Source organism: Harpia harpyja, chromosome 4 (genome assembly GCF_026419915.1).
Source record: "Harpia harpyja isolate bHarHar1 chromosome 4, bHarHar1 primary haplotype, whole genome shotgun sequence".
NCBI classification, from domain to species: domain Eukaryota; kingdom Metazoa; phylum Chordata; class Aves; order Accipitriformes; family Accipitridae; genus Harpia; species Harpia harpyja.
This window is the reverse complement of record NC_068943.1, coordinates 82,819,677-82,844,106: the sequence shown is the minus strand read 5'-3', so window position 1 is coordinate 82,844,106 and position 24,430 is coordinate 82,819,677. Positions and strand designations below refer to the sequence as shown.

Here is a 24,430-nt window from a genome sequence, read left to right as displayed (position 1 = left end):
ATTTGGAGGTGGAGAGAGAATGCCCAATATGCATGCTAACTGCTTCTGGCAGTCTAACAAAGGCTTTAAACTTACACAACTACAAACAAGTTTGAAGCATAGTTTAAATGAACAAAGCAGTACTAGTAGGTGCCACTGCAACTACAGCTAGTGAATATTCTGGAGTGAAAAAGAAGGCCCAGAGAGCAGCAGAGAGTTCCTTAACAGGTGGACTTACTTTTTTTTCACCCTACTGCTCATACTTACACACTGTTCATTGGTTTCTGGGATGAATTCGCCTTCACTATTTATACTGGTGTAGGAACCCTGCCGAGCAATGCGCTGTTGCCTCTCTGGAACATACCCAGGAGGTGGTGAACTTCGGCCTGTGTTCTGGGAACCTGGGCCAGAAAGAAGGACATTTTTTATATTTATGCTTACTGAAATGAGACTGCACATACATATACACAAAATCCAAATATTCACCTCTAATGCTAGACCTCTATGATCACAGCAACTCTGGAGTGAACCTTGCAGTCTGGACAGGAATGGAACCAGGAGGTGCCACGTCAAAAAGTAAATCGTTCAATGAGGACCTGTACTGTCATTTTAGACACTACAGGATTACTGGCGAAGCTCCTAACAGAGCAGTTACCTACTTCTAACCTCTTCTGCTCAATCTTCTGAGCATAATTTCAGTACCTCAAGGAAGGCAGATGACTCCAGGAATCCCTGGTTTTTATACATGAACTTCACTTCACTGCTAATCTCCACTAAACAAAACACTTGTCAGGACAACTGATCTTCTGTCTTGATTATAAGTTTGCCTCAACTAGTATCATTCACCTTGAGTGAATCCCTGCTAGTCATCATCAGCTGAGCTAATTACACCAACACTGAGCAATTTCAGTATCACATGGGAGTACTGTTACCTTTGTAAATAACCCCCAAATTTCCATTTTACTGTGTAAAAAATGAAACTGTATGACTAGTTTGGGTGAAAACACATGGAGGTCAATTCTGCAATTTCTGTTAATTAGATGAGATAGCTAGATGGACAGAGAGTACATTTAGGGGCCAAAGGATGAGAAAAACATTTTACTCATCTGTTAATGGTACTACCTAAAGAGTTTCTGTTGTGCTACCTACTGAGAGAAACTTCACCCCTAGGATTTCTTTTTTTCCTTGCAGATCTCAAAGAAGATGATACTTCAGAAACAGGAAGACACAAAATCCCTTTTTGCAGTGACCTATCCACCTGCAGCTCCCACCAAGTCACACTGTGAGCTCCAAGAAATGCTGTGGTCCAGCCAATCTACTCAAGGTCACCCATGAATTCAGAGACAACATTTTAAGATCAGCTCTCAAGCTGTGCTCTTTACAATGCTGTCTTTAATTAACTGTGTGTACTCAGGTGCTATGAAAGATGGGTGAAGATCAGCAAATACTCTCCCAAGGAAAATATTTTCTACAGAAGTTATTCTAATAAAGAGCGAAGGCAAACATCGGCAGAAGCTAACTGAAAACCGGTGCGCACACCTTTCAGAGGACTGCAGAAGGAAAAAAAAAAAAAACACCCCAATGCTGGCATAGCTTAAGAGTGCATGGGGGGGTTAACTACATGCAAAAAAAATAATCTATTGCTTAGAGCTACCACCTGATTTTCCAAGCAGCTCTGCAGGGCTCACGTGACATTACAAGCCAACTGGCGTGGAGATAAACAAGCGAGCGTGCTTTGGGGCTGTACTGAGTCACGGGAGCACACTTTCACTCTTTCCGATCCAATGCCATGGCTAGCCAAAGGGAGCCCAAGTCCTGCTGGCATCGACCCAGCCGCTATTGTGGAAAGGCCACCATCACTGGGCAGGAAAAGGAAGTCGGCACTAAATCAATGTATATCAAAGGAAGTGAGTGGAAAAAACACAAGTGCTGCCAGAATGCTTAGCAACTTTTTTTTTTTTTAAATAAAAGTTATCTTTACTTCCAAACCTCTGAACTGGTGACAGCAGGCCTGAGGCCTGTCCACTTTAGAAGACAGGAACTACACAGATACATCTCCTGCGTGCAAACAACTTTTGGTGAACACTGCTTTCGACTTTCATTGCACGACACAGTATGAACAGGAAAGTCTCTGTGCCTGAAATGCTAGAAAACAGGGGTACATTCCTTTTCCAAGTCAAAGATAGGAAGAGCGAAGGAAGAAGAAATTGATTCAAGACTGAGCTATTGCCAAATTACTATCAGACCTCTGACAGAACTGGAACTCTTCTGGACCTCTTAATAATGTAACAGTCTGGTACTTTGACGTGTTCAGAAAATAAAACCAATGCTTTCTTGATTGATGAAAGACAGGCTAATCAGAAAGCATCCATAAGCTGGGATAAGAGGAAAGAGTCTGTACAACTGGGATACAGAAGGGGCCCCTTATTACTATACAGTTTACCCATGACAGACACTCGGTACAGTCTGTTAGCTTTGGCATCATTATTTGGATACCTTAGAATGCCAATAAAGGAGAAAGATATATATTTTTAAAATAAAATATTTTTGGCATTGAATTTGTCTGTGAAAAAAGAAACGTTGTATTCAGACATGCATGGATACTGCTGCCTTCTTGACAGGACTGAGGAATGTTGCTCTTCTTATGCACATTAACTTCAAACTAGAAAGGATGGGAAAACTTTTTGTCCCAGTTTCAGTCACGTACTTCACAAGCTTTCAGCACTTCTTTGTTTGTTTGCTACTTCATAAAAGCAAACTGTACAAAAGGGGATCAGCAGACTCTAGACAGGATACAAGCAGGTTTGCTAGACAAGTCTAGTATTAAGAACTACTGGTCTAGTTCTCAAGTCCTTCTCTACTGAGCTTACTCTCCCAATTACCTTTGGTCAGAACAGCATGGATCTGACTCTGGTTTAGACCCCCCCCAACATGGAGACTGTCTGTTCTAGTTTAATGGGATTTATTATTTGACACTAAGATTGCCTTGGAAATACTGATCTAAAATTCTGTAGTGATTATGGCTCAAGTTTACACAGTTAGTGAAACTGAAGCACTCCTCTTCCACAGAGGGAGCTGGTTTAGAACTTGGAAACAAAACAACTCTGACATTCCCAGCTCCTAGTACTGCCCTTGTGATTTGCAGCACCTGTCATCTGAAGCATTAGGTCTGACAAGCCCTAAAATAGCTTTTGTTACAAACACAGCGATCCTCTGCTTCTGTTCCAGCAAAATTTAGCTCTTCTCACTTCTAAAGCAAAAGTCATTTACACAGACCACCATCTAAGGCTCTAGCCTTCATTCTGCAGATTGTTATTATTGCTCACCTTCTTCCTGCTCTTCCACTGCTCACTGAGTTTCACACCAAGGAGCCAGATTCTAAACCACAGACTTTTTTGGTTTTGGGCCCATAAGTCTTTGAAGCAGTTTCAGATGTTTTACGTTTTTTTATATAAAAAGTTAACAGCTTCGAGCATCCTTCGACCACAGATTTAAATAGTGCTGCATAGTTATACAGGGGGTTGTAACACAGAAATTAGGATGACTCATACAAATCTACCAGAGATAGAAGTCAAAAATTACAGGAATCTTACATGGACCTTTCCACTAAACATGAGTTCACTAAGCTAACAGAAACACAAAGGAAACAAGACAAAGGTACATATCACTCTGACTTTTCTCATTACCCTTTGTGCAGCTGTGCCAGTCACCTATGGTATTAGCCTTGTGCTCTACTCATCTGGTAATTAAGAGAGTGAAAGGTTAGGGAGCTCAGTATGTAGGGCACTGGTTGGATATGCAGTGGTAATTCCTGTGCTACTAGTAAAATGCTTGGTTACCAGAATGAGGACAGATTCCAAAGCCCAACATAAAAAAAAATAAATCAAATCTAGGTTTCATGAACTGAAATTGCCAATCTAAATAAAAAGCTTAATGGACTCACATAAACTTTCCAAATTTCTAACCTCAATGAATCTGGCTTTAGGACATCCCCTTCAGCAGCTCCTCAGCTGTTCAACAACTTAGTAGTTGAAACATTCTATTGTAAACATATTAAGAGCTTTTGAAAATGAACTGCCTTGTCCTAGAATAACCTTTCAATTTCTTATGGCTTTCACAAACACTATACCATAAACACTAGGGCCCAAAAGATACATTTCACAAAACAAAGACAAGCAGAAGTGGCAAAAATACTCACTGACAGACAGATGCCTACTTCTGGGTTCTGGCTGCTGATAGGGTGTGCTCACATCCCCCACAGATTGGGAAGTTTTAATCCTGACTTGTTTGGGCAGTCCAGAATGGGGTGAAGAACTGGTCTGTTGGGTAAAATAAAATAACAAAAAAAAAAAAAAAAAAAAAAAAAGAGACTGAGGAGCTCAAGCAGTCTGGCCACAGTTTTAAAAATATCATTATGTTTAGTAGCAAGAAAGTAGCTGAGAAACAGTTCTAGAGCCTGAAATCTTATTAACTTCACAGAACACAAACAATAAAGGCAGCAAAAGAGCAAGCTTTACAATTATGGTGTAAAACAGGAGTCGAACAACTAGACCATGCTACCCTCCAGCCTCAAATCAAATACAGGAGCTACAAGTCTCAATGTGTCTTCCATTAGCAGCTACCTATAAAACCAACAAGAAGGGGCTTCTATCAGTCACTGAGACCAGAACATGGAAGAACCTACATTTTCTATCAGCCGCCTTGGCCAGCAAAGATAAATTGTGAATCTTGCACTCTTTCAGAAGCAGTTAAGAGAGCAACCTGACTCCCCACAACCTTCAAAAAGTAAACTGACAATTCAGACTAAGTGAAAATAAATCCTAGAGAGTTTAAGAGCACAAAGCGTTTGGAGATGCCAAGATGAATGCTGTGTTGCTTTTATTCATCCTTCCCTGAACTTACATAGACACAATCTAATTAAAGATCATTTTTCCACAGTGCCTTCATCTCATTCAAAGCAGGAAGAGGAATGAAAGGAGACACATCAAAGGACTTCTCCCCAGTTTGTTGAGAAAGATAGAAGGGGTAACTCCAGCATGCTTTGTAGGAAGAGGAACTGCAGGGTGGTTTTGCAGTTTAGGGCAGTAGGATGCTGCCAGGGGAACTGTTGCCCTCCTTGTGCAGCAGTTATGCACAGCTCTGCCATGAGAAACTGCAATGCCACTTCAGACTCCAGAGAGTGCTCACTTGGAAATATTTAGACTGCAGCTCCAGGCAGCTGACACTTCTGTGCTCTCTCCATGAATGATACAGGGAACATGGGCTCTTAACAGGGGACTGAACAGGACACCAGCTATCTGAGGATGGTGCACTAAGGTCTGAACATTTGAAATACTGTGAATTGCCAACCTTCCCCAAGCAAATGAGATCCTATGCATGTCAAAGCAAGTGCTCAATACTAGTGGACACTTTCAATTTTAATCTTCTTGTCCCAAAGTACCTAGTTTTACAAGAAGATATAATATTCCCTTCCTCTTGTGTGTTACAGAATTTAACTAATGTTAACTTATTTTATTGAGATGAACAGAACCAAAGATACCCCAAGGAAATTAATTCTGACTTCTGAAAACTATTTGAATACGACTGGCAAACAACGTGTGAGGTCACAGAATCCAAAAAGTATCGTATCAAATAGTTGCTCATTTAATAAGCACTTACCCTTGCACAGAGTAAGGAGGGAGCTTGATTTAAATTACATAAACTGTGCCATGAAGAGATTCATGGGAGCTGAATAAAGGGTGCAGAAGTCACACCATTTATGTGGATAGCCTGGCTTTGGTACTCTAGGTGTTCAACTTAACCAGTTCTTCCCATTAGTTTCTGAACAGAAAGAAAGGACTGACGAGAGAAGTGAGCTGCTTGATAAAAGAAAGCACAAATGAGCCACAAAGAGGCACAAGAAAATTAATATAAACGCTATTCACAAACACAGGCTCCCAGTACTAGTCACACAGCTACTGCCGTAAAGTTAATTTGTTTATATACATATTTGTGCCAAAGCCATGGCATTACCTTTCCATCCCCAGAAAAAGAAAAGAGCACAACCAAAACAAAATCTGCATCCTGTACTTCAGGAAAAATAATGCTTCCCGCTCCCTCAGTGGGATGAGATCATGCAGCCAAGAAACCTCCTTCAGACTTGTGCGCTTTTGCTTTATCACGTGTAGGGCTCTCCTGTCAGGCAACTCAGAGCTGAAGAGGAAGTCGGAGGAGAGGGGGGAAACAGTGGCACTTACTGAAGACTTCGCTGTTTGTTTCTGCTTTGAGCAAAAGAGGAAAAAACAGCTAATAAAAGGACACCACCACAGTACTGGCTACTGGCTGGTGTAGGGATGAGATTTACTAAGTGTTTATTGTAGGTAGCTTACGTAAAGTTTAGATAGCATCATTTAACATCTGGTTTGCAGTCTGAAGACACTGAAATTAATAGAGGGCTGTAAAATAGGATTATTTTACTGTGTTATACCAAAAGTTGAGGCCACCTTTTACAGACTGTTTCCTGACAACACAGAACAAAGTCTGACTACTCTAGGTCAGACCAAAGGCCGCCTTGCCAAGTATTGTCTTCAGAGCCAGTAACAAATGCTTAGGGAAAGGGCATAGGACAAGGAACAGCATCATCCCCTCCTATACCTTTCCAGCTTTTGGCATCCAGTCATGTGGGAAAGGGCTGTTAACACTCCTGAAGGTCCTTGTATTTCTATTAACATGGATTATCAAATTCAAAAATAGCGAGAAGTATATTTACGTTCTCCTGACAGTTCCAAGAATTACACGTGTGATTATTTCAAGAGTTTGAGCTCACAGCGTGCAGAACTTGAGTAGCGATGAACATTCAAGATTGACAAGCTACTACCAACAGAGCTTTCAAGACAGAGCAGCTTTTTCTGTCACTCTTCAAGAGAATTTGGTAATTTGCAAATAAAATATCTAAGCTATCAAGGTCTCTGGCTTGAAAAGCTGTATGACCTTAATTCTGAAAAAAAGACCTTGGTTCAGTGGCAAAGTTCTCCAGTCACAGATCAGGAATAAGGGAAACTTCTGACTCTTTTTGCCCTCTTTAGCTTGCCGTTCAATTCACTGTCCAAAACGGGCAGCTTTGGGAGCTTGACTTAAAGACTTGCTTCTCATTTTATGATCTTTTCTGCTGAAAAGTGCAAACTACATTGATGCTCACTGCCACAGCCACCTGTGGTATAGGAAAGTGAACCAGGACACAATTAAATTCACCTTAGGTGTGAATACACCATTATTAGCTAAAAGCAACTTAGTTTCTACAGGGTAAGGCTGGATTCAATGCATTAGGTTACAGAACTGAAAAATCACTGGGAGCTGTCCTCAGGCTTCTCACCCAGGAAAAAAGTGCTAATAGCTTGTCTTCAAGGACAACCTGTGCTTTCTTAAAGGCAAGATAATTACATGCACTTTCAACACTGTGCTATTAATCAAAGGTAAAAAAAGTTCTCTGCAAACCAAACTCATTAAGGTTTTCTGAATACAGTCATTGGGTACTTGATATAAAATGGCCTTCATATTACAGCTTAAAAAGCTGCAATATTTTAGTCCCTGAACAGCTGCTGAAGCCAGGAAAAAAAAAAAAAAAAAGAAAAAAAAGAGAGATACCTATAGCTAAGCCAAAGCAAAGAGGATAAACATATGCATTCGTGTCTGTGAAGAGTGATTTTACTAATCCCTGTTCCTCTCAGATAAGGCTACCATCATGTTTCAGAGACTTAAGGGTAAAAACCTTCATTTTGCTGCAGTCACAGAAGTTGTTACCTACATGGTTTCTGTCCTGAGACAGCAATAATATTCTAAGGCTTTTCACATTAGAGCTTCGGTCTAAGAGATCTACTGCTTTATCCAGGTCATCTTGATTTTTCAAAGGAATAGATAGCTGCAAAATAAAGAACAGGAAAAAAAAATCATTAGAAAAGACAGAAAAAATAAGTGTACTTCCACAACAGGTATTTAAACAAACATTAAAAAAAAGAAAAAAAAAAAATCAGAATACAAGTTAGGATTCTGATTGCTCAATTATTCCACAAATCTTCATTACAGCACTGTCTTACTGTCCTTTTTAACAAGGTTTTCCTCCCATGCCATCAGAGAAATGGCTGACCCTATGTAAATTTCTCTAAGGCCCCATCCACAAAAATATTAATTGCTACCTGAATTTGTTGTTTGCAAAGAACAAGCCAGAGACAGGCCCCTGACTCCCTGATGAGAACATTGTCTCAGAATACTTATGAATCCAGACCTAATGATCAAGTGAAAATTGAGTTTCAGATAGAGACTAATACGAAGAAGATTAAGACTCTGAAAGAGGGAATCAAAGAAGAATTTAAAACTTGCTAGTAAGACCCCAGGAAATTATGCTCAGACACCCTCTATTCTACAGCCCACTCACATCTCGAAACGTGAATGGTATTAACACTGAAGAACCCCTTTCATTTTTGTCCGACTTGTACTGGTGAATGGGGTTTTGCATCTCTCTCATTAGGGACGCAGTCCTGAACGGTGGGAGGGCAACACCGCAACAAAAAAACCCAAGGAAAAGCCATGGTGTCCAGAGTGAGAAAGCCAACAAAATACTTTAGATTATTAACACGGACTACCCAGTTCCTCAGAGACAAATGCTATTCTCCATGTCACTTTCTTTTACCAACTACAGTGCCCACAGCCCCCCTACAGCATCGCATACCAAAGAGCCTCCCCTGTTCTCTAACTCCCCTTGTTTGCTTAATAGCTGGGCAATAAGCAGAAAGTGTTGCAGCCAGCAGGAGGTAAATGTGTTACAAATGCCTGGATGGCTGCTGCTGGTCAGCAGTCAAAAAACCACAAACAACACTGACTCTGCTATCAGGCAGCTGAAGAAATGACTCTAGGACTGCCTGCAGTCCTCAGACTATATATATATTGGCCTGCAATAGTTGCTTTCAACAGTCGAAATACTTCAAATACCTTTTTTTACTTCCCCAAGAGAGTCTCCCAAACAATACCAGTACAAGGAAGCAAGATGCTGATGTCTGTACAATACACACATCAGTGTGATGTTTTGTCAGTATCAGCATGTTTTCCTCTGGAGCAGAGTGATTCAACTATGGTTTGTATTGGAGGGAAGAACTGAAAATTAAATTTAAGGGTACAGAATTCAGGATGGGAAAAGGTGTCGTCCAGAGAGAGCACTGATAACAATGCTCTGTACCTCGTTATTCATGTAGTGGAGGTCCAGTGGCTGGCCAAAGGCTGTTTTCACTTTCTGTTGCACGTCTTCATAGCGCACGGGACGGACAAATGGGATAATTCTGGAATGAGAGAGTATCACTGATTGAATTCAGAGATATACTCGATAATGCAATCAAATGAGATGGCTGCATCATTAAAAACACATTTGAATGTTCTCCTTTCATTCTCAAGCAGGTAGTGAACCTTTCTAATCTGAATTGATATTAATTATTTTAGCAAGGAATTCTTGATCTCTGGCCCATTTCCAAATGGTTTGTCAAAATGCAATATTCAATGAATATTTCAAATAGAATGCCTTTGTCCCTGGAGAGAAAAGTATCCTTTACTGAATGAATGTCTTTCACATTACAGGATACAAATCTCCTATGCACTTTGGCTTAAAGAATACTGCCTCAGGCACAAAACACAAACAAATACATCCAGTGAGAGTTGAATTAAAAGCTGCAGAAGGCCCAAAGAACAAAAAAGTATTTGGTTTAAGTACTCCAGTATCTGAAGTCAAAACTCACTCCCTAAAAATTTCCAAAACGCGTTCCAGTTGAAAGGTTTCAACAAACATTCCCACAGCAAAGTTAGCCCTGAACAACTGAGGGAACGCATCAGCAGGAGGACATAAAGGAATCTTAAAACCCCCTTTCCCAAAGGTGGTCTGTGATGTTAGCTCCACGTTAGCCCTCTGCATGCTCAACTCAAACATCTCTAAACATCTGAATCACAGACTCACTACACTGTCTCTGCAGTTATCCTTCAAATCCTCTGCAACGCAGCAGGGGCTTTTTCTCAAGAGTTGAAGTCAAATCTAACTATAACTGTGCAACCGTTTGTCACTCGTGGCTTGCTTTATTTAAAAAATATGCTTTTTTTTTTAATTACAGAGGCCAAATAGATCAAAACTTAAATAGTCTTCAGCTGCAATGGCAGTGGCAGACCTGGCTTGCAATAATTCAGAATATTCACGGAAGGCAGATATCTAAGACAGAATATTCATATAAGATCAGTCTCACACTCTCATGCTTCCTCCCTCACAAGTATTTTTCATATCTAATGCATCTCTGGGCATCTTCACTGACTGACACACAAAATATGCACAGATGTAAATTATTCTGATCACTTTCCCTGAGCCCAGACCTTGTGACACACTAAACCCCCAGTTCTAGCACTCGGCCATCTCCTCGCCAGTTGAATAGGAGGAGTTTCAGACTCACATACACAAACGGCCTCAAGAAATCCAAAATGGCAACAGGCACGGCCATCCTAGGGGAACCCTGCAGAATCCCGTGGCACATGCATGCTTTTCAGAAAATGACAGTACACTTTTGTTTGGTTTTATTACTGTTTAGCCTACCTTGGAATAGAAACTCTAATGTTTTAGGCAAAGTAGTCATATGAAGTTCCAGCAAAGCATCTAAAACTGTTTATTTTGCTGGAATGTTCTTCTGTAGGAAGTTGCCAAGTACTCAGAAAGTCACTACATTGATAGGTGTGGAAAACGACTATTTTCACCCTCTTGAGAAAAATCAGGGAGTAAAATATCTTGGGTCAAGAACTGGAGGATTCAAATGTGAACTATAGTTTACAACCCACTATTCTAGCAAACCAAGGACATCTACTGCTCAGAAACCCACTTTTCATCCCTCTGCTGCACAAGGCCCAGATGGTTGGTTGTTCCTGCCTTTGGGCTCCTGCAACCAGACTTCTTGCCATCTGCTTCCATGGGCCACGAGACCACACTGCGTCTCCAGTACCGGCAAGTTAAACAGCGCTGGGACACAGCTGACAGCCACCATCCTTCTGCAAGCTATTAGACCACTTTGATAGCTGCTTACCCCACCACTGCAATTTGAAACAACTCTGCTTTGGCATAGCTGAAATACTGCCACAAAAAGCATGATTATTAGCACCACTTAACAATTTTGCCATCAGGCAGAAATCGGGAGACCTGAATGGACCACAGAAAATCAAGACCTATCTTGCTTACAGGGGTAACTCTCTGAGCTCAGTGAAACCCTGAGTCACCTCTGGGGAAACTCACATGAGTTTGTGCTGAACCTGTGCTTTGGATAGAGGGCTTAGTTTCCAAAACGTCCATCCAGGCTGCTTCACCAGCACTCAGTATCCTTTCACGATATGCAGCTTTTGTTTTAAATAGCTCTAGCGCTAGTTGGCTTCTTTAGCCCCTTCCCAGGAAGGGTTCATCTTGCTACCAGACCTACAACGTTCAGCTATTTAGAAATAATTGTCCTTGTTAAAAAGCAGCCCACAATAACATTTTCTACATATTACTAAGAAACCCATCCATGAAATTACAGTACTCTGGCACCACACAAACGTAATTTAGCTCTCAGTTGAGCCGAAGTCCCTTATAAAGGCTTCCATTCTACACTCAATGCATTAAAAAGCAGAGCTGTTCTCAGGTGCCACAAATTCTATTAGTTTAAAAACTGTGCACTCTTCTAACACAAAATCATGGACTGCAGGGCTTAAGGAGCCCATTCCTGCCTGACCACCTTAAATATTTGTGGTTAGATCTGGCAGCTCCTCTGAAACCAAGCACACACACACACATTCTCGGTGCAAGCTTGCTGTCTGTAACTGCATACCACTTTGGGAATGGGGAATTCAGGCAAGCGTAACTGCATAATTAGACTAACACACAATCAACCTTTTCATTTTAAGGTTACTTCAGAAAAAAAAAAGCTTTCTTCTCCCCTGAGCTCTGTGCCATCTTAAATGCACTCAGGCAGAAGACATGCAAGATGATAGGACTGTGGTGACAAGATTTTGCTTCCGAGTTACCTTGTCCTAACATGGTACCACAAGAAATTGTGACATGTCGCACAGTGGCTCTGTTGTAGTCCACATAATGCCTGCGACACAGTAGAGTGCTGAGAAGATCTGGCTGACAAAGGCAGCAGTAGATACCAGCTATGATTACTTTTAGATTTTCTCCTCGAGGCTCAAAAGTCAGTATTTTTAGTGACAGAATTCACCACGTAGTACTTTGGTGAATGAAACAGTTCAATATTTGAGGAAGACTTTACAAATTATCCTCTGCCATCTGCTTTATCAGCAAAGAACGCCTGCTTGATGGCAGGTAAGGGGCTTTGAAACCTACTTTGAAATGTCTAGGCAATTTTATCCATTAGAAACAATACTGTAAACACTGAAAATGCTAATTCAGTTAATTCTGTTTTTTGTAAAAGAAAGCGTCTCAAACTAAGTATCAAAGGAAATGACAAGGAAACTTTTAGACCAATAAAAAAAAAAAATCTTCCCTTGCTGTATCTGTTGCTCAGTCACAGCAGGACAGTGATAGTGATAGGTCATCAGGAAGTGAGAAACTAGAAAAGAATGACACTAATTTGATCGGTTTCATTTGGTTTCAGTTAAATGAAACAAATAGGGAACATATCTGAAATAAGACTATCAGGCTGAATTTATTTCAGGCTGGCAGCTTTTTTAATATTACTGCAATTCACTTACAAATAGGTACTACGAAAATAAAGCAAAGTGTTATAAGCCACACTGATTTTTAAAAATAACCAAGTTGTGTATGACCTGTTTGCTGTTGCCTTTACTGTGTGTTTTTCATTCAGGAACAAGGAAAGTGAAGCCAACAAAATATTTAAACTAATTTACTAATGACTAAGTTATTCTACTAAGCAAAGAATCAAAGTAGTGAAGACCGACTTACCGTCTTTCGCCGTTATGTTCAAACTTTATCCTTACATCATTCTGCGGAAGAAAGAACAAAAGGTTAGTTCACAATGCAAGTCCAGCATACATAAAAGCACACAAATGGATCATATAATGATTTTAAGGCCCAAACACAAAGCAGGTCAATTTGTGATTGCAGCAGGCATCAACTCCTCAAAAGGCTAACCAGAACAACACAAGTCTGATAACTTTCTCCATGGAAGCTGAAGCAGCCTGTGGACAACAAGGGGCTGATGTGAACACAGCACCATGAGGAATGGAGAAGTTGCTGAAGGAGAAAGATAAGGAAAGGGGTAAAAACTAAGTTGTAATTTTTATTAACTGTCACTTAAACAGAGGACACTGAAATATAGTTTAAGGAAAATTAATCCATCTTTAACACTGCATGGCAGAAATCTGAAACTGAGTCCAACTGCATATTCATCTGAACTGAAGCTAATTTTCTTTGTGCATTCTCAAAGCAAGCATGTTTTCTTCTATGGCAAAAAAGAGAGAGATACAGGGAACATGCTACATTCTTTATTCTTAAGACACAGACTAAATCTCCACTTTTGCAAAAATGCAGCCCCTGAAACTCAAACTATGAAATTACAAAGCAGTTAACTATGTGTCATCTTTTAAAGTGCAAAGGGATCATCATCCATATCTGGCGGATGGTTGAAAGCACTGACCACGCAACCTGTGCATTTCACTGTAAACTCAGAAGATGTTATGTGGCATGGAAGAGTCAACATGCTGAACTTTCAACTCTGGAGATCAAAGTTCAAATCCCAATTTAGGTCACAAAGATAAAAATAAAAGGGAAAAATCTGCTCTGATAAGACTCCATAATTTCTGCTGCACAATTTATGTGATTGGAATAGATTAAGCCATCTGTGAAAGCCTTAGACAATAGGCAATCATACATCTAGGAACTTCAAAAAAATGTGGCCAGGAAATGCTCTTTAGCTAGAGGAAGTATCTGGCAGGCCTAGTGGTCAAGAATGCAGTTCAAAGGGACCCATGCAATCACTGCCAGTACACAGTATTCCTGCAGCAATACTGCAGGTACAGAATTGGTCATGACAAATGAGCTTCCCAATCAGAGCAATGATCATGTGCAGGTCAGTAATTTACACGTAACTTTACCAAAGGCATTTTCTCAGATGTGGGAAGAGAAAGAACTTACTCTACAAAAAACCAAAATGAAGCAAATTCTAGAGAGCTCATTTTAATTGAACAGTAAAGGAAAAATGCAACAAACAGCACAGGAATAATAAACTTTAGAAGATGTCCACCAGCCAACTACTGATGAAAGAGCTGTTTCTTAGACATAATGGATGGAGAAATGATTCTTTACATTAGGATTTTCAGGGAAGGAAGGCTCTGGATTTTTTTTTTATGCTATACTATTATAAATAGCCCTGTCTAAGGGAAACAAATAGGACTGTTTGGATGAACTTAATTTTTCAGATTAAATTTCTGACCTCAAGATGTGTTTTAGGTCATGAAACAGCTAAGTGACAAAGCTCTTGTTAGTTAAAATTAGACAACACAAAGATCTTCTGGGCTCTGTGGAAACCCTTCTTAAACTTGCTGGTACCTAAGCAAACTACAGTATCTTTCCCAACTCCACTGCATGCTTTCACACCTGTAATTTGTAACAAAGGGAAGGTGGGGAGAGGGAAATTTGGCTCCTCCTGATGACTTTTCCAAAAGGATCAAACACTGGCCATTTGTGTCTATTTTTCAAAGATGTAAGAAAAGGTATTCAAAGTGATCTTGGTGTTTAGATTTCAGAGAGAACCTAAAGGAGTTAAACATCTAGTGGTTTTTGTTTCCTTTGAAAGCAGCAAACCTATCACCTATATAAACCACTTTTTAAAGCAACTTGCATAAACTGTCCTAAGAGATGAGTAAGAAATCAAATCCAAGTTTAGTACTTTAGCATTCCAGTTCTGTGATGCAGTGTCATAAATAATGATTACAGATTTTGGTTTAAGACATCCCTGAATTTACGTTTCAAAGTGATTTGGAAAGGATTTTGTACTACTCCATCTACGGATTTGTCAGCACATTTGAGGAAATCCCAGATCCCAACTGAACAAGTAGATTATGAGCAGACAAAGCATAAGGAAGAGACAGGCATGAACTTTAAAGCCTGCTGCAAAAAGCTTAAGCCTGTAATAGGAATATAACCAGAAAGAGTTATTTTACTGATACAGGCAACTTTCCTCTTAATGTTAGTTTAACTGCTAGCAACTTGATTTAATTTTTTAAGACAGTAATGGACAGACAATTCTTTACTGAAATTGTTGCTTTTGCATTGAAGTATTTCATTAAAATGACATACAGCATATACTGACAGAGCAATATTATTCTATCCTTTCTCTCTACTAGGAAGTCAATGCAGTAGTTTTCTCTATGAAAAAGAGTCTCTAGCAATACTGAACGAACCTAGAGAGACTTTAAAGTATTGACCCTGCCACTTTATTACCTTGGGAAATGTATTTCTGTTGGAAAAATGGACTTCACATCCCCATACCCAAATGAGGGTTAGTTTCATTCCCATCTTCATGTAACATAGGACTGGGTAACTCCAGACAATCCTCCCCGCTAAGGACATTGCCTCTATTCAGACACCTGCAAATAGCTGTTTCCTTTTTCACTGAAGCAAGGTTTATTACAGTTTCACTAAAGCCAGTCCTTTCAGACAATCCCCTTCACTGTCCTTGGATCGACTTCAGTTTGACTACCTTTTATCAGGATCTTCACTCTGTATTCATATGCAGTCTGAATCATGTGAAGGTGAGACCAGCATTAGTTCATTATCCTACAGACTGCTTTATGCAGCTTTAAACTGACGTGGCCTCCTTTTGCATCAGAAATGGAAATACTTGTTTCCTTTTCATCATTATGCTTCTTAGTTCCCTGCTTTGAATTTAAGTATTATTTCCACTACAGTGAAAAGTGCATCATACCGCTACACCATGACAAAGTCAGTAAAGAAAAGCTTTCCTGGCCTCCAACACCTGCTTAAATGAATTCTATAAAGGTCACTGCACACAACTTCAAAACATGCTCCTAATTTATAATTGCTAATATTGAATAAGAAGCCAGTTTTCTTACCGGAATTTTTTTTTCTTCCACTGCAGAGGCACACTGGTTCGTTATTGCAGGGCTGCCCAAGAGGGGTGGACTGCTGGCATTGTGTTTTTTCTTTAAAAATAATAAAGTCATTTAAAAAAAAGGCAACACAACAGTGAAACCAGAAAACCACTTGGTAAACTTTTTAGCTAATCTACACACCAAACCCCATCAAAAACACATGTGGGAGGAAGGCAGAATACTAAAATGTTGCAAATTATCAAAACTGTATCCTCCCTAGTCCATAAAGGTAAGTAAATAAAAAAGCTACCCTGTTGGCAACACAGCCTAAGCAAGAACAGGGAGCTAATCCATCTGTGATGCTTCAGCAGTCAGAAGCACAAGACAGAACAGACGCAGCAGACCCACCGCCAACCTACTCTGTCTCTTCCGCCTCCAGGTAACGATTTCAAGTACTCACTAAATGGCCTGTTACCTGTTTGTTGGAGTGAGCAGTGTCTTTATTCTTCATGGTATCATATCCAGTCAGTCTGTGACGTCGGCTCATCTGGAGTGCTACCAGGTCCTTCATGATGGATTTCAAGGCCTCTTGTTCATCTGCGATGCACAAGAATTTTAGTAGTAAGTTTCCTGGGTGAATTTCAACTGTAACACTTCTGTACTTGTTTTTTGCTGGCTCATAGAAAGACAATTCTTTTTAGGATCTTTGCAAATACACTGTAATTTCTTTTAGTCATAAAAAGCCCAAACTCAACCTACTATCATGAAGTAGTAAACAGACAGATAAATTTTAAGTCATTGTCCAATGTTACAGAATGATTTGGCCACAGTAAGGTTCAGAATAAATATCCCCAGCCCCTGGTTCTGTTCAAATTGCTTCACAACAAACAGCACAACTTGGGACAGATTTGCTAGATCATCATAGGTCATTTAGAAAGGCCAAACTGATGTGTTTCTGCCAAGGAAAACCCAGTAAGAATCTGTTCTTTCCAATTTTATATCCTGTTAACTTAGAATTCTTGCTTACTAGCGGAACAAACCACAGCCAGTAGAAAGAAAAATGAAAATCTGGACAAAGAGTCATCTTAGAATATCTCTGAATTCAAAGGCACTGATTTCCCCAACACATTCCTCTCTTTCCCCAAAACAAGCTGATGGAACAAAGTTCAAACCATTTTATGAGGCCTCAGGATCTACTGAACAGATTAAAATCGCACAGCATTAAGAACACTGTCTGCTGGCAGAGTATAATGCAGCAGGTTCAATTCAAGGCTTCTTGCAAATGCAGGAAAAGAAAAAGCACACATTGAAATACTTCTTATACATACTACTGACTGAAAATTACTTTCTGAAGCTAAGATTCTTGATGTAATCAATTTAAAGTGTTCTTCCATTGCTTGTTAGTTTTGCGGAAAGAAGCGATATTTAGCAGAATTTTGTATGAAGCCTAGAGAAAAATAAAGACAAAAAAGGACAGAAATGCATAGTAGCTGGGCTGTGATGGACACTACCATAAAATAAGGTGTCTAAAAGCTATTGAAAAGAATCCTTTGCTTTTGCAAGCATAACAATCCTAAATTCCTCGATACTGCAAATGGTAGAAGATGACACATGATGTTTGGTTCAAAATGGGACTGTGCTAGCTCCTAGGCGCTGTGCCACCAATGTAACAAAGCAGCATCAGATGCTGTCACTCAGAGGATCTGCTATTGGCACACTCACGCCTACTGTATTGCTGGGCTGCTGCCTCACATATCCAGACTCCAGAGTTTTTAGGGATAAAGCATTGTTTCCTTGGCAAATAATATGTCCAGTTAAATCCTTCCTGATATTGAGGCATAATTTAGGCATGAAATTTGAACCAGAGATTAGATCAGCTGTGAACATGCCCAGAAGAGGAATCTTCTAAATGAGTCTGGTTTGATTTGACCACCAGTTTGGATGCAATTTTTTTTTTTTTTTGACAGCTGGAACTTTTGGAAGCAATGTGAACCAGTAAATCCATAGATAAGGTTATCACATCCCTACTTGTATGACAGTGTCAGGTGCACAGCGCTTGATATGCTAGAGTCCTCCTGTCTTCCCAAAGTCCTTAAACATATCAGTTTGACACGCTTAAATCAAAATAAGCATTTTTGAGGCTGATCTGTGAATAACTAAAACTTGATTTTAAAAATCCAGCATAGCTATACATTTGTTTCTGACTTATGAGACTGGTTTGGATAGGTAATGGCTTACAATTTGGAAGTGTTGTCCTGGGAACAGTTGCTGTACATTAAATGATGGACTGTCTGGCATCTGTATTTCTCTGTAAAGGGGACTCATTGGGACTATTTGTTTCTTCAATTTCATGTTATGCATTTGTTCACGAGTGTCTCGCAATGAAGCTTATGTTTTATGCAGAAGACTGGGTTCATAATCAATGTCTGAATAACAAACTAGATTTTCACAATGCTTAAAAGATGACAGCTGTGGGACACGTACAGCTTCTAAAGCACACAGGGAGTGAATGCTACCAAAATTTACAAGCAAAAAGGGGGAAAAATATACCTGTTTGTAAGGGGGCAACATCTAAAAAAGTCCCCATCAGGACAACAGTCACACTAACGGTACAACCAATAGTTTCTGCCCAGAAAGTCTGTTTTAGCTTTCTGAGTACTAAACACTAGAGCAGAGGTACTTCCAGTATGGTCTTCACTATGTACTACCAGAAAAACAGAACCATCAAGCCTAGGCCAGGCGACGGGGGAATGGAAAGAAATGTCCCAATGCATTTGCAGAAGGTGTTAATTAGAGTAAAACTCTTAAAAAAGGAAAGAACAGAGAAAATAAAGTTACTTAAAAAAACCAAAATCAAAACCCACCAAATCTCTGCTGTCCAAGACAAGCCAAATGAGACAATAACTACATTGTGGTAGTGGAGAAGGGAGAGTACTCCTTGAAATTCCAACTGCATGCAAAAGAAGCAAGGGGTATATGTAACACCACCAAAGCAAGAGGTTGCTTTTTTGAAAAGCACATCAGCCAAAGGAAATAATTGCTAGGATCTATCTCGGCACTAAGTAACCCCTTGTGGGAAGAAAATGTGAAAAAACAGTTGTGAACGAAGTTAAAGTTCCAGGTAGCTAACAGCACAACTTCCCCCACCCCCAAATTGTTTCCAACTTTACATTTGAAGGTTTAACCTTTTACCTTACTGGAGTGTCTCCAATTTACTCTTATTCTTTAATCTTGTTCGATATTAAGCATAGCCTTTGAGTCACCTGGCAGACAAAGACTATAACTTTGCACAACAAAATATTAGAAATTATGGACTGGCATACCCCTGGAGTGCCTACCACCCAAAACATGCTGTGAAGAGCTGGGATACAAGTTTTCCACTACAGTGCAGTTTGGGTTTGGCCAGATACCAGGAGGATGAAGAAGAGCTTGTCTTGGCAGAGTTCCTTTGGGCAAGAAGCAAAACAGCTATGAAAGCAGTTTATAACTAAGCACTCATGACAAGAAATCAAGTCAATCAAAGAATATGTTTACAAATAAGAATTCCCATCTAAACAGTATGACACATCCCTTGAAAAGAAGGATCAACAATTACAATGCAACCATCAGCTACAGGTGTTTGATCCCAAAGCCCAGGCTGTGTATAAAGTCAGCTGGTTTACAGCATCTCATTTGTATGAGGAAGTGGGCAAAGAAGACAGGCATCTAACCAATTACGTATCTCTTAATAAAGACTGTAGCTCAGCTACATAGTGAATTTGTTTATGAGCTAAGGCAACTTGTCAATTTACAATATGCTAAGACATTAAACTCTTAAGAGCAGCATCTGGCAAGCATCTAAACCCCAGTTAGTGCACTGCAAGGCCTGTATCTCACTCGCTGTAAACTCAGTTTCCTCTGTAGTCAAGTGCTAATGCTGAAACGTTACTTGCATCCACGCAAAAAGGAACACTTAATGTACTATCAAAGACTGATGGAACAACTTCAGGTGAATTTGAATCTGGCGTGATTATACATGTTTTAACAGCCTTACACTGAGCTATTGGCTCCCTAGTTCCAAAACATACATTCTGTAATTAATCCCTATGTTGGTGAGGTAGGAAACGATGGAGTATTTATCTTTTTAAAACAAAATAAACATCACACATTGATCCGAGTTTGCGTAGGGAAAAAATGTTTCCAGTTAGGATAGCATTGTGATGGATTTAACGTTGAAAAGCATGAATACTTCTTTATTTCCATCAAAACAGAGGATTTACGTAGATTGACTTTAAAGAAGCACGTGCAGCAGCATCACATTAATCACACAATGCAAAAGTTATTACAAATGAAAACTAAGCAATTTTTGAAGTGCACTGAGAGACCCTGTTTTGCTAGGTCTCCAGTAGGTCTGGGAAACACAGTTCTGCTTTGTGCGGGAAAGATGTTGTCCAGGAAATGCTTTTCATGTTTTAAAAACTACACTCAAGGATTTTTATAACATCGATAAAAGGGAACTGCAACTCACAGAGAAAGCTATTCCTCTGCATAAAGCATTTACTTCAACTAATATGTGGTTTATTACACAGGTCTGAGCAAGTCAGTGTATTTGCTGTGGCAGAAATGGAAACGGTTTTGAAAAAATCACAAAGTTCAAACAGAGTAAAAGCATCTGCACATTGGTAAAAACAGGAAGTCTGTAAACCCCTATAAACCAGGATGCTATTTTATATAGCATGATAATAGAAGGCATGATGCCGCATTTGTTTAAAAAAGAAAAAAGTGAACAAATAAGCGTGTGTTTGTTATCTACCACTACAACAGCAAAACCGATTGCTTGTACAAATGATCAGCAGATCCCAGGGCAATGAGTAAATTTCACAAGTGAGGCAGGCAAACTGAGTTTATGTCAAAGTTCTGAAAAAAGTTTTTGAAAAAGTTTAATTTTGAGTCCTTCACAACATGCCATCAAATGAAACACTGGGTATTCTGCGACAGTCTTAGTGATAAAAAAAATGCTGTTCTGCGTAATTTTTAGGAAATTGCAAGTGACCTGGATTGTAGACTTAAAAGAAAAATCAGGGCTTCTCTACAAACCCGATTCATGCGGTACATATTTGGGGTACCTCTTCTTACCCACAAATTAAATAAAAAGGTTGGGATTTAAGCTGGTCCTAACCTGTAGGCTCAGCCCCGCTCCCCTCCCCCACAGCACACCAGGGGTGTCACTGCCGCTAAAGCCGGGAGCTCCGAGCTCTGCTATGGGTGCGTGTGTGAGCCAAGGGAAGGAAGTGACACAGGCAGGAAAAAAGAGCAGATCGAGGGAAAGACTCAACTGCAGCTGGGCCTGCAGCGCGCATTTCGTCTAGGCCTGCCACACACCATCCAGCCCAAACACCGCTCTCCCCTCTGTTTCCCAGATATATACATATTTCTCAGTATTAGAAGCAAGTATCTATTTTAAATGCTGCCAAGGAGCTCTCTGTAAGGAAATAACCCTCAGCCATAGCCCCTTCTGTAAAGGGCCAGAGAGTCATCCTCAGTGAGCTTCAGCTGCACCAAACGAGTTACAAGAAATGGTGATACCAAGCTCTTACTGTTAACCACCCCATGTATCTTTCAGATTAGTTTACTAAAAACAAGATGGAAGAAAAGTAGAGTGCGATCTAGCCTGTTACCCAGCATCCTTTAGATGATTTGATCACAATGGCCTAATGAATTTAGGTAAGATCTTTCCTATCATGAGCGATCTGCTTGCAGCTGTACTGTGATTACTCCAGCACAAGTGTACAATGCTATGGTGGAGTGGTCCACGAAATTGTACTTTTGCACTCACATGTTTACAAGCAGGTGTCCGATTGCCCTTGGAAAACACTTCTGTGGAAATCCAACTTCTTCCTTCTCAACTATTTTAAGCTTATATACCATCTGGCTGGTTCCTTTAGAGAAGATACAGACCAAATAATACTATGCCTCTCTTTTTACAAAGAGAAGTCTACTGATGGATCTGCATGTATTTGTTGTATTTATAAAATCAAAGCAGAGTACAAAGGAAATGAAGTTGCTTTACTTTTGCTTTAAGCAACATTTGCAATGCTTTATGAATTTATAGTATAAATATAAGAACTAATTATGCATATAGACTAAATAATGAAGGACAGTCTTAGAAAACTAAACTTGAGTTGTAGGGAAGAAACATTAAAGTAGTAGTCCACAAAGCAATGCAACCCTGCACTTACGACAGCAGTAGTAATTCCCTTGCCAATATGCAAATGAGTAAGTTCTGGTTTAGAGAAATTAATTTTTTAATTCTAGTCCATGAGACCCCTCTTTAAACTCAGAAGGGAGCTAGGTAACACAAGAAAACCCCAAACCCATAAGCAGTTCTTTATACAGGACATACAGTCCAAAAGAATTAATCATTCAAATTCAGTTATGGCAACTTCTGATAGCAAGTTTTTACTGTTGAAAAACAGTTCATCCAACTCCTTTGCTTGTTTTTAATGTGTTACTGTCTGGGTTAAGTATGGCAAATGAGAATTCAATGGAAGCTGCATAGAGAAAAAGCTATTTTGATAGACTCCCAAGCTACAATTAATACCACAGTAACAATTTTCCCCTTTAAGTTAAAGCACATAAATTCCCGTCTCAAAACCAGACAACCCGATTCTTAGAGGCTGCAAAAACTCCCTCAACCCCGAAGCCTGACCTACTGATCCTCCGTTACTCTGTCTGGCCAATTTTAGTAAAAGTCTGAGGTCGGGTGCGTGCGTGTCTGTGTGTGGCTGGGGCAGGCAGCGCTACTGTACTGCCCCGGGACTCACCGCGCTTTCTAGTACAACACGTTTATTCCAAGATTTAAAAGAAATCCTTTGAAATAAGCTGGTTGCCCACAGCAGGCGCTTTCCGCTCAGCCGATGGCCCAGCTATTGACCCATGTCACCACCCCGGGGGGAGCGAAGCCACGCCGGGCAGCCGGCCCCGTCCAGCACCGACCCTCCGGTGGCCGCACGCCCAGCCGGCCCGAGGGACGGCGGCGGCCGCACCGCCGAGGCCGCGGGCCGACACCCCCCCCCCCGCCCCCCCCCAGCCCCGAGGGGCCCCGGCCGAGGCACCGGTTTGCAGTTCAGCTCCCTCAGACTGCGGCCCCCCCGCTCACCGCCTGCCGAAGGCCCGCCGCGCCGCGGGGCGGCCCAGGGGCCCGCTGCCCCCCTCCCCGGTGCGGCGGGGAGCCCCCGGTGCGGCGGGGAGCCCCCGCCGCGGCCCGCCCCCTCCGCCGTAGGCCCGTGAGGCCAGCCCCGGGGCCCCGCCGAGGCAGCGAACCGCTCTCCCCCCTCCCCGCCCCGGCTCTCACCCATCTCGGCGGGCGGCGGGCCCGCGCCCGGCGGGCGGCGGCGCGCTGAGGTACGGGGCTGTCACCGCCGCGGCTCCATGGCGGCCGGGCCGAGGGGGAGGGCTCACAGCCGCCGCCACATTCCCAGGCCCGCGCCGCCGCCGCCGCCGCCTCCTTCCGGCGGCCGCGCTCCGGATCCCGCCGCGGCGGCGGGGGTGGGGGGTGGGGGGGGGACGGGGGACGGACGACGGGCGGTCCCGGTCGGTCCCCGCCGCCGCCGCCACAGGGCGCCCGGGCCGCGAGCAAAACAAACCGCTCGGCGGCCGCCGCGCACCCGCTGCCGCCGCCTGCCAATCACAGGGGGCCGACCCGCCGTCGCCCGCCAATCCGCGCCGCCGAGCCACCCACCCGACGGCGCCGCTCGCCAATGGGCGTGCGATCGGCCGTGCCCGCCCGCCCCGCCCGCCGCCGCGCCGGCTTGCCCATCACGGGGGCCCGTTCCGCTCGCGGGCTAGCCCCGCCCCCCCCTCCCGCCACTAGGCGGAGGCAGCCCAGGCCCCACCCAGAGAGAGCTGCCAATCAGGATGACGGGCGGCTCCGCGGCCGCGGCCCCGCCCCATCGGCCGGGTTCTAGAGCCGGGGCGCGCGGCCGGGTCCTAGAGCCCGGCCGCGGCTGCAAAAAGCACGTCCCCTGCTGCGAGCAGCCAGGATCCAGCCTCACCCCATCCACGACCCGACCCCGCACCAGGGCACTCTCCCACCTCCTTGTCCCTCCCTGCCTGGTCCCCAGCATCCGCCTCTCGCAGACTCCACATCCAGGTTTTGGGTGGACATCAAAGCGTCCTGGCGGAGGGAACGTGTCCTGTGCACGTTGACCCTGTTGGTTTGCTCTCCTCGTAAGTAGAGCTTAGCAATGAGTTTAATTGTTGCTTTAAAAGCACCTTTTCAAGAGGGCAAAAAAACCCCCAACCAAAACCAGTTCAAGAGCGTTAAAAAGTCCAAAAGACGCTGAAAAAGCAGGATTCTTTTGGTTTCCAAAGAAAAGCGAGAGACAATTACTCATGGCATCACTCAGGCCATTTGTGG

At 42.0% G+C, this 24,430-nt stretch overlaps 1 protein-coding gene across 2 annotated transcripts in view; it reads right to left on the bottom strand.

Annotated features, from left to right (window-relative positions):
- Nucleotides 1-23,593, bottom strand: part of MAP3K3 (mitogen-activated protein kinase kinase kinase 3) — a 40,576-nt gene extending 16,983 nt beyond the window's left edge. For both annotated transcript variants that reach the window (XM_052785153.1, XM_052785154.1), the window contains exons 1-8: nt 23,366-23,593; nt 16,508-16,629; nt 16,054-16,143; nt 12,923-12,963; nt 9,188-9,287; nt 7,763-7,876; nt 4,178-4,298; nt 247-380 (exon numbers count right to left, since the gene is read on the bottom strand). In XM_052785153.1, coding sequence (XP_052641113.1) covers nt 247-380; nt 4,178-4,298; nt 7,763-7,876; nt 9,188-9,287; nt 12,923-12,963; nt 16,054-16,143; nt 16,508-16,629; nt 23,366-23,369 — 726 coding nt within the window. In that variant the 5' untranslated portion in view covers nt 23,370-23,593. The remainder of the gene's footprint in view (nt 1-246; nt 381-4,177; nt 4,299-7,762; nt 7,877-9,187; nt 9,288-12,922; nt 12,964-16,053; nt 16,144-16,507; nt 16,630-23,365) is intronic.
- Between the last annotated feature and the right edge of the window lie 837 nt (nt 23,594-24,430).